The sequence below is a fragment of the Hibiscus syriacus genome, unplaced genomic scaffold (assembly GCF_006381635.1).
Source record: "Hibiscus syriacus cultivar Baekdansim isolate YM2019G1 unplaced genomic scaffold, ASM638163v2 tig00001418_pilon, whole genome shotgun sequence".
NCBI lineage: Eukaryota > Viridiplantae > Streptophyta > Magnoliopsida > Malvales > Malvaceae > Hibiscus > Hibiscus syriacus.
In genome coordinates, this window is record NW_024061871.1 from 150,616 (window position 1) to 161,074 (window position 10,459).

The following is a 10,459-nucleotide window of genomic DNA, read 5'->3' on the forward strand; positions in this document are numbered from 1 at the left end:
AACTACATCGAAAAAATACGCCCAACTAAGCTGGCCACTCCCAATACTCTTTAAGATCGGAAGCCTCCACCAAGATGCAAACCAATATCCAAACAAAACAAACACCACTCTCCACTTCACTGAAATGCCCAAAACAAACAAAACCTATCAGCACAGCAATTACATGAGTGGCTAGAACACCAAAAGCATATTATTTCCATCAAGCTTAGAAAGAAAACCTCACACATGTGGCATTTTTTATGTTTGAACCCGAGATTTTTAAAAAAAACAACAATTCATTTACTATCGAGGTCGCGTAATTCGTGCACAGGGATGGGTGCACTAAGTCCCTTAGGGACCAAGTGCATCCCATTATTTAAAGAAAAAAAGTGAAATTTAGTTTAAGATATTAAGGAAAAATGGGAAAAATAAATAAATATTTTTGCATACCTATTGCTTTTAAGAAAATAATATTAAAATTTTAGACTTCATTCTTAAATTTATAGATTCACCGTTATTCCTGCATATTTTAAATTGTACAGTGTGTGGAGTTTAGGGACCATTTATGTGACAATAATGGTACCTTTGCTTTGTATGAGGATAATCAGAAACTGTGCAGTTTGTGAAGAAACCTTTTCACTGTTCATCTTGAGGTGCCCACACTGCTTGTTGCAACACTTCAAATAAAAACAAATACTCTCAACCCTAAAAAGAAAAAAAGTTTCTTTTCCTATTTTCTCCCCTGCCAAACAAACAACTCATCAAGGGAAAACTTAAAAAAAAACCCAGATAATCATCTCTTCTGATATATATATATATATATATATATATATATATATATATATATAAGCACACACGCAGGCCCACACAGTTTAAAAACACTTTAAAACTTCATGATCAAGCGACTTTTTCATGTTCATGTTTAAACCAGTAATTATGCAGATTGTTTTGTTTTCTAGGGGAAAAATGTATGTCATAACTTGTATTATCACAGTTAAATTTCCTTGTTTTCATTTGAAGTGCTTTGATTCCTTTCTAGCCCTATCTAGGGTTTCTAGTTTTGCTTCTATGGGAGGACTGCATTACCCATATTTTATCAGATCAAAAAGTAGGAGAAACTTATGCATATAGAAAAAGCTAACAGCTTGTTATGATCCAAGATGAGCAAACGAAGTTGCATATTTCAATGAATAGAGAGACCGAAGATTTGATATATTTCTTTTTCCCAACTGTTAGGTTTAAAGACACTTAAACTTGTCCTCTATCCATGCATATTCTTTCCTCACATAAAGCTGGGTCTTATGTGGTCCTCTTTTCAATCACTACATGATGTTTCTAAAGCAGATATAGAGATTGGTCCCAACCCTATAAGGTTGTGTTGTTAATGGCTCGAGTAACTATCAAATTCACAACCCCCGCCCCCAACACACACTTATCTTTCCTAGATTGTTTACTCTTATCCTCTCCGGCTGATGTTATCCCCTCTATGCAGGGATTCAAATAATAGTCGGGTAGTAGAATAGTAACCGTTGTATAGCGATAGCGGTTGAAACTGCAATCACGAAAAATAGCGGTATAAAGCGAAATCACACCAATATCAGTTGATCAAAGCTGTAATTTAATGGATAGCGGTCAATTACGACAATAGCATTTATTATGTCTGTAATTGTAATAAACACAACACAATCAAATACGTGACTGCAACCGTAATTTAAAAAATCCATACCTCTGAGTTAAGTTGTGATCATGAATATTCTTATTGACAATCAGTTTAGATTGGATAGTTGGAACAAAACAACAAAATCTAACGAAAAATCGTGTTACAAGAATATCATTCCTATGTTCAGGGTTTGTGGCTATCCCTTCTACTAAAATTTGTTCGAGATTCGAATTTGAATACTCTCTTTGAGAGTGTAATGTACAATATCGGTGCGCATACCACTTGTTGTTAGGAACATGTTGTGTACTAGTATTAGGCGTGCATTGATCAACCCCATGTGATAGGGATTCGCCTCACAGAGGCCTTTTGTAGTTGTCGATAAAGCATGCCTCTTCACTTTTTGAAATATGGTGCAGCCATGCATGGTCCCCCGTTGTTTTTGTGTCAAGAAGAGAGGGATCACATCGTACCCAAACTCGGGTGAACATGAATGACATTTTACACTTTGTTTTTCCATTAAGAAATGAAAGATTGGAACACGTAAATTTGGGTTAAGCAAATTTGGATTAAACTGCTCATATTTGTTCTCTCATATTTTCTTAAGTTATAGATTTTAGATTCATTAGGAGCACTTTCCTTTTTTAGTTTAAAGTCTCTCATTCTCCTCCACTCTGAGTAAGAGGAATAGATTTAGAATTTGTTAAAAAAATAAAGAAATAGAAAACTGCATGCCATCCAAGTGAGTATGAAATTAAAGTATATTTATATGCAGGAGTGGTTCCAAAGGGAGCAAGCAGGGATGGATCTAGGGATGGGCATGGGTCGGGTTTTGGCCAACCCGACCTAACCCGACCCAAAATATATATATCATCCACCTGATCCGAACCCAACCCGATTTTTTAAGATAAAATCCGAACTCGATCCGACCCGACTCGAAATAATAAAAATATTATTTTTATTAAATAAAATTAGTGATTTAATTGAAAAAATAATATATAGATGGGTATTATTGTAATTATTCCTAAATATATAATGTAAAATTATATTTTTTTAGGTTGGGTCGAGTCAGACATTTTTCACCCTAAATCTGAATTCGACCCGACCCGAATATCACCTTTAAAAAAATCCGACCCGAACTGACCAGAACCCAATTTTAAAAAAAAACGATTCGATTGAGTCGGGTCGGGTCGGGTTCAGGTCACATGCCCATCTCTAGATGGATCCAAGGATTGGGTGGGACAATTGCCCCTTGAAAAAATTTAGAATATGTTTGGTTCTAGACAATATTTTCTATTTTTATTTTCATAAAATTTAGAATGGATCCAATATGTTTGGATCTGGTCGGGTTCGGGTCACATGTTTTGTTAATATAAATAAAAAAAGTTATTGTTATAATGATTTAAATGTGTATAAGTTAAGTTAAAAATCTAGATTTCACGTTTCTTTATTTTTCAAATTTTCAAAACAAATTTGATGAGAATACTGAAAACATATTTTTTATGTTTTCATATTTTCACTTATTTTGTTTTCAATTTTTAGAATTGTTTTCTAATTTTATAACTAAACATCTTTTCTTCACTATTTTCTATGTTTTAGGAAAATAAAAATGAAAATAACTTATATTTTCTATAATCAAACGGACTTCATTCTCATACATTTTATATGATTTTTAGATTATATTATTTGTTTTAAGAAGAGAAGGCCTCAATAAAAAAACCCTTTATATTCGAGTTCGAGGCAAAGCTCAAGTCTAAACAACTAAAAGAGAAAAATAGTACCTAGAAAACAATTGTTTTCAACCTTAATTTATAAATTTACTCCTTTTATATATTTTTTTAATAAATTTTATTCTCTAACATAAAATCATATTTTTACTTGCCCACCATTGAGTTACTGTCAAGATAATCTCATGAAAATGAAATGACCCTGACATTACCTCCGTTACTAATATCAAGATCAAGTATACCTCGACATAAATGATAGTAGAACTAATCACTTCTTTTTTAATTTTTATCTTTTATCTATTATGTTTGTTTTATAATTTTCAGTTGATGATATGGACCACGTGGAAGCCCTACTACCATTGCTTTTCTTTATTTTCCTTTTCCCTCTTCAATTCTTCAATGGACTATGGCTGGTACAATTCCAGCATATTTCTTTTCACAAACAGATGAACTTCAACAGTAAGTTCTATCTTTCTCACAATTAAAACAAAAAATTGTAATCTCTCAATATAAACATATATGTATATACATATCTGCAGATTGGTCTGGGTGAGTCCATAACAAAAGTTTAAAGGTGCTTTCATTCAAGTGTTTGATTTTTTTGTAAGTTTAAATGGACTATGATTTTTTTCTTTGCTTGAAACTTTGATTATTTCAAAGAATCTGGTCTTTCTTCTGCATTTTCTGTATAAAAAAAATGACCCATATATTTTTTTAAGTATTACTGAGATCTGTCTTACATCTTCATAGCTTTCTATCTGATAAAAAGGGCATGAAATCTAGGGTTTGTTCTTCTTCTCAAGTTTGACGCATATGTAGTTAGTTCAACAATTTTTTCTTTACAAACTTCCTTAGTTTTTCCAGGAAAAAAATGGGATTTGTTTACTTTCATTATTAATTTATGAACTTTATGTGTTTGTTGTTCTTTATGTTTCATAAAATTTCGAAGCTTTTTGCAAAAAAAAAGGATTGAATTCACCTTGTTTTTCAGCTTTCCGATGGTTCAATGATGAGAGGCATAAGATGATTTCGAGTTCAGAAAACGCAGATTCTCCGACAAGACACGACAACGACAACAACAGGAATGAAAGCAAGATGATCAACAAAGCTCCATCGAGTTCGTCAGCGCCGCGGTCGCCATGGTTGAGATTGAAAGATCCGAGGATCGTACGTGTTTCGCGTGCTTTTGGAGGAAAAGACAGGCACAGCAAAGTTTACACCTTACGAGGATTGAGAGACCGAAGGGTAAGGCTGTCGGTTCCCACTGCAATTCAATTGTATGGTCTTCAAGACAGGCTTGGACTTAATCAACCTAGCAAGGTCGTTGATTGGTTGCTTGATGCTGCTAAGAACGATATCGACGAACTCCCACCCTTGCTGGTGCTGCCGCCGGCCTGTTTTCTGAATTCTGAAGCCTTTTCGAGGGCTAAACCGAAAGAAATCTCTAGGGTTTCAATTGGTGATAAACGAGAAAAATGTAGACCAAATGAAGATGATCATGGTGCACAAACTTTAAACAATGCCGAACCATCGTCTCATTCATATCACCATTTGGAGCCTTCGAGTTTTCCTTCATCATCATCATCACATTTAGGAAGTCATGGATTCATAGTACATGCACCCCATTCAGAAGAAGCACATAATTTCAATGCTGTGGTGCCGCCATTGCCATCCGCATTATCTCTTTGTCCACCGCCGCTAGGAGGGGGAGCGCTGCCTTCGTTCCCGCCTCATCCGGTGGATCCTAGACAACAAATAAACCATTTTCAGATGCTGAGCTCAGGTGCACAACAACAAAGCCTCTTACTTAATTCTCTCAACTTTCCACCGTTTTCATCGGTAACCCAATCTATTACACCTTTCCAATTGATTTCTCCTAGGTTTCTTCATAGCCAACCAGATAAGGAACATAATTTTCCTTCTAAATGACAACAAATTCAAATACTATATGTGTAATAATAACATTTAAGGGCCAATTGGATGAGGCATACTATATGTTTGTGTTTCTCTTATGTTCCATCCAGAATGTAAGTTTTCTTAGGGTTTGTGTTTGATTTTCATAGTTTTTGGGTTTTCATATATTTCGTAGATTTGAATGCTATGCTGTTGGATGTTGGAGTGACTGAAATATATATTTGATATTGAATGAATTGTTTGAAACAATATTGAAATATCACAAACTGTTCATACTTCTATATATACATATACATAGTGCACACAATATGATCGCAAGAACAATACCTTGAATGCTTTAAAATTATGTTGCATTGGTTTTGATATTAGGTTTTATGGTGAAAAAGAATAGGTACTAGATGGCTTTTGTAGTGGATAATTTTAATAAATTGAACTTGTAAAATATAAAAGAAAATTAATCGAAAATAATTTAATTTTTTATATTAAACAACATTTCTAACCCTTTATTTTCTCTTTGCTTTTTTTCTTCTAAATTTTACTTTTTAATCTTAGATTTAATATAAAAATAAGTTTATAAACTATATCTTTTCTTTTTAGGTGTTGAAACTATTTTTCAATAAATTCAAGTGAGTGTCTAACGTTACAAATGTGACCATTTTAAGTGTCATGATCGTAGTAGCCGTTAAAAAGATCTATTAAGTGTCACATATCATATTTTGGTAATTTTATTTTTAAAAAATTAAAAATCCCTTTTTTATAAAATAGCAAAAAAAATCCAAAATCCTTAAATCTCTAATTCCACCCCTATATTAATATTCGGTTGATCGAAGTCATTCCCAACAAATCTGACGACGATGGGAAAATGACATCTTTGTCGACTGTGATGTAGAAAAGCCTCAACAGTGCTTCAATCACCATTGTTGCACCACTCTTAGTCAATTCATCTTATTCTCCTTTGCGTCTCTCTCCTTTTCTTTCTCAAATTTGCATCGTCGTAGAACCAATCACCGGTCACCATTGTGTTGTCGTCGAAACCATCCATCAATAGTTAGACTTCACTTTCAGTTACCCCTTTGTCGTCGGCCAAATAGGAAATTAAGGTTGTGAGATTTGGGAATTAGGGTTTTATGAAATGTGGGGCATTATGTGTAAAATAGAAAAATTTTGGGTTTTTTAAATATAATAATATTTTTAATTTTTTTAAATAAATTTTTAAAATTACAAGAATGTGACATGTGTCACTTAACAAAATTTATTAACTACGATGACTATCCATGCACATAAAAGTATAATGTTGGAAACGTTAGATACTTGGATTGATCAAAAAATAGTTTAGACACCTAAATAGAAAAAACAAAATAGTTTGTACACTTATTTTTATATTAAGTTTTTATCTTAAAACTAATAAAATGAGAATTTTAAAAAAAGATTATAATGAAATTGTGAAAATTTTGATATATTTATGTGTGTCTATACGAGGCACGATCTGTTTACATTGTGTAAAGTTTTTTTTTTTAGTTTTGCACATTTTTATGATTGTTGAATGAGTGAATAGATGACTGAGATTAACAATTGAAAATAAAAATATATTCACTTAAAAAAAGTAAGGAGATCATTCCAGTCATCTCTAATGATCCTAAAATTGTGTAAAATAAAAAAAATTACACTAGGTATAACTAAATTATATATATGAGTTATGATCCACTTACACTATGTAAAACTAATAAAATTTACACTAATTTATAGCCATTAAATTTAAATAAATAAATGGATTAGATTTAATAAAAATGTATAACTCATAAATAAATATTTCTTTAACTAATAGTAAAATAATATTTTTTTCTTTTTAGGGTTAAGGAGTAGGTCTTAGGGTTTAAAACTTAAGATTTAGGGTTAGGTTTAAGTTTTGGGATTTGAGGTAAGAGTTTTGGGGTTTTGAATTTTGGGGTTTGAGATTTAAGATCGAGCTAAAAAGATATTGTTTTAATGTAAGTTAAAAGATATTTACTTATGAGTTATAAATTTAATTAAATCTACGTCATTTATTTATTTAATCTAATGGCTATAAATTATTGTAAAACTTATTAGTTTTACATAGTGTAAGCAGGTCCTACCCCCATGTATAAGGTTAAGATCCACATACACCTAGTATAAAAATTTTAATTTTACACCTATATGATCGTTGGATGAGGAAAATCAAATACTAAGATTAACTCATCATTTTTTTCTTGTGATTATCTTCACATTTTTTACTTTAACGCACTCACTCTAAAGTTAGCATTTAAAGTTTTTTTTTTAACTTTCTGGTTAATAATTGAATCAAGTATCTTCTCTCAAGTTGATACCATTTTTTTGGGTGTTGGTACCTAAACTTTAATTATATCTAATATTTTGATACTTTTATTTAGAATATTAGCTTCTGATAACATGACAACAAAATATTATATTATGTGTCAATGATGATACATTATGTGTGCATTTAAAAGTACCAAAATAATTAATAAAATTAAAATTTGGTTATCAATATGAGAGAATATTTTTTTAGTTACTAACTTAAAAGAAAGTGTCTAGTTCCCGTATCAATTTGAAAACCAAAATTCTTAAGATATTAATTTGAGAGAAGATTGCCGACACCATTTTTCGTCCGGGTGGGGAAAACCTTAGTACGACTTAGGGGTTTTTCTTTGAAAAGGTTTTATAATATGAGGAGTCACCATCAACTTTTTGGGTTAGGTAGGTTGAATACCCATAAACCGTCTTTCAAAAGAGTTTTTAAGAAAACACCATTTTAAAATATGCACCAGAGTCTACGTGTAACCAGAAATTCATTCTTTTTTAATAATAATAATAATAAAGGGGTTTGGGGGTCGATTACACGTGGGGAAGGATAATCACCCCCACAACGCCCAAAATTGGTACCCCGTCGATTATAAATTGATCTAATAGTTGAAATCTAAGAATTTGAATATAAATTTAAGTTATGATTCTATTATTCCAAATTCAACCATATAGTTTTTATTAACGAGAAATTCGATGGAGAAATAGAAAATATTCTAATATTTCCAATCGAAGAGAAAATAATCCCTAAAATACTTTAGTACGAATATTTCTCTTTCTAAGTGAAATACAAGAATATAATAATTTCTCCCAAGAACTCGATATTAAAATAATTTGATTTGACCAAAATGAATAACTAAAGTATGCATGGATAAACATATTTTAGAGCTTAAATATATTAGACAAAGTGAACAAATATTTTGACAAATTTAATTAATCATGTTAGATAATAAAAATTTAAACTTTAGTGGTAAAAATATAAACACGATAAAAGCAAAGACCAAGAATAAATATCACACAAATATAAGTGCTTAAATAAAATAAAATCATAAATAGCATAAGGACCACAAAGCAAGATAGCAAAATAAGACATGCAATGTGATAAAAATATGAAAAATGCATATATATATATATATATATATATTCATGGGACTAAAATAAAATAAACAAAAACTAGAGTAAAATAATTAAAGGACTGAAATTAAATTGTTAAAAAAATAAGGGACCAAAATGTAATAAAACAAAAAAATAGTAGCCAAATCAAAAATAAAAAGTGACTAAAATGAATAAATTGCAAATATCACATCCAAATCATAATAAAATAAGAAATATAATCCAAACAACGACTAAAATGAATAAACATTAAAACCAATGACTATTTTAAAATAAATCAGAATAATAATAGTGACTAAATTAAAATAGAATAGAATGATAAAACTATAATAAATTAGAAAAGAGAGGTACAGTGACCAAAATGTAAAAACATGGTAAACCTTGGGGGACCTATACGAAAATAAGCTAAAATGTTAGTATTAAAACGTTAAAAATGGTAAAATAACAAAATAAGGATAAAATATTTGAAAATAAGTGAAATAAGTTGAAATTGGGGACCAAAATGAACACGGGAGAGAATTGGAGTGACTACGTGCGTGATTTGACCCTAGAAGCCCTAAATGCACCACTTGGTGCCAAAACTACGTCGTTTCACAGGAGTTTGGGCAAACGCCAAAACGACATCATTTTAATTCTTTTATAAATACCTTTTTTTCTTTCATTTTCTCTTTTTCACTCTCTATCTTCTTCCTCAATCCTCCCCCTTCTCTCTTCACTTCTTTAGAAACCGGCGATGAGCGCCATTGCTGATAGCCGCGTCGGTCATCGTCGGCCACCAAACTTTTGGGGTTCATTCGTTTCATCATAGTGGTTGGAGATCCGACCACCGTTTTGTGATGTTTGGAGTATATTGTTGTAAAAATGGTCGGTGACCTTTCAAAGCTTCGATCTCCTCCGTCTATCGTTGGATCGACCTAGTTTTTTGATATGTTGCTTCTGGGGATACCTTACACCTTTTCACCGTTCGGATTGGAAAGAGGGGGTTCCTATCGCATGCAAGGCTCCGACCGAAAGGTAAAAGCTTACTTTATTTTCTTCTTCTTTTTTTAGTTTGTAAAGTTATTTCAATATATATATATAACTATTTTTTTATTACTTCAGAAAAATAGAGCATCCCCCTTACATTGTTGTGCTTTGGGTTATATCACAATATTACAAATTAAAAAAAATCCAAAAGAAATCCTCTTTATGATTTGGGCATTGTAGAAGCAGTTTACAGGGAGTGGAGATGACATGGTGGTGGTGTGTTGCAGACGCGGGTGGCAGGGCATGAGAGGCCCGAATTTCACGGGATAGCTTACTATTTTCTCTTTCTCTCTCTTTTTATTATTATTATTTTATTTATTCATTATATGGTGTGAAAATTAGTGATTACATCTGCCCTTCTTTTCTCATTACTGTGAAACAAGAATAGAGCAAAGATATAATCACCAATTTAACTGGGTCTGACTGCTTGAAATTCTTAAGCTACAACTTCTTCTCATTGGGTGAGTTTTCATTATGAACTCTTCATTGGGATGTCAATCCACTCTCTTCTGCAATGGTTTACCCAATGTGATGTTGATCCAACTCCTTATGTGATGGACGAGCAAAATGATGAGACTGATTCAACGCCTTATATGATGGACGAGCAAAAGTCAGTGTTTTCCAACTCCTTATACGATGAAAACAAGCTAAGGTTGAACAAGTTCTTTTCATTATGAACTTCTTCTTCCTTATTGGATGAGTTCTT

General features: G+C 31.8%; 1 protein-coding gene across 1 annotated transcript; it reads left to right on the forward strand.

Annotated features, from left to right (window-relative positions):
• Positions 1-3,730: 3,730 nt before the first annotated feature.
• On the forward strand, positions 3,731-5,292 carry LOC120126464 (transcription factor TCP13-like). Its single transcript, XM_039144654.1, has 2 exons — positions 3,731-3,822; positions 4,355-5,292. The coding sequence occupies exons 1-2, from the start codon at positions 3,810-3,812 to the stop codon at positions 5,290-5,292; spliced, it is 951 nt and encodes a 316-aa protein (XP_039000585.1). The 5' UTR covers positions 3,731-3,809.
• Positions 5,293-10,459: the final 5,167 nt, after the last annotated feature.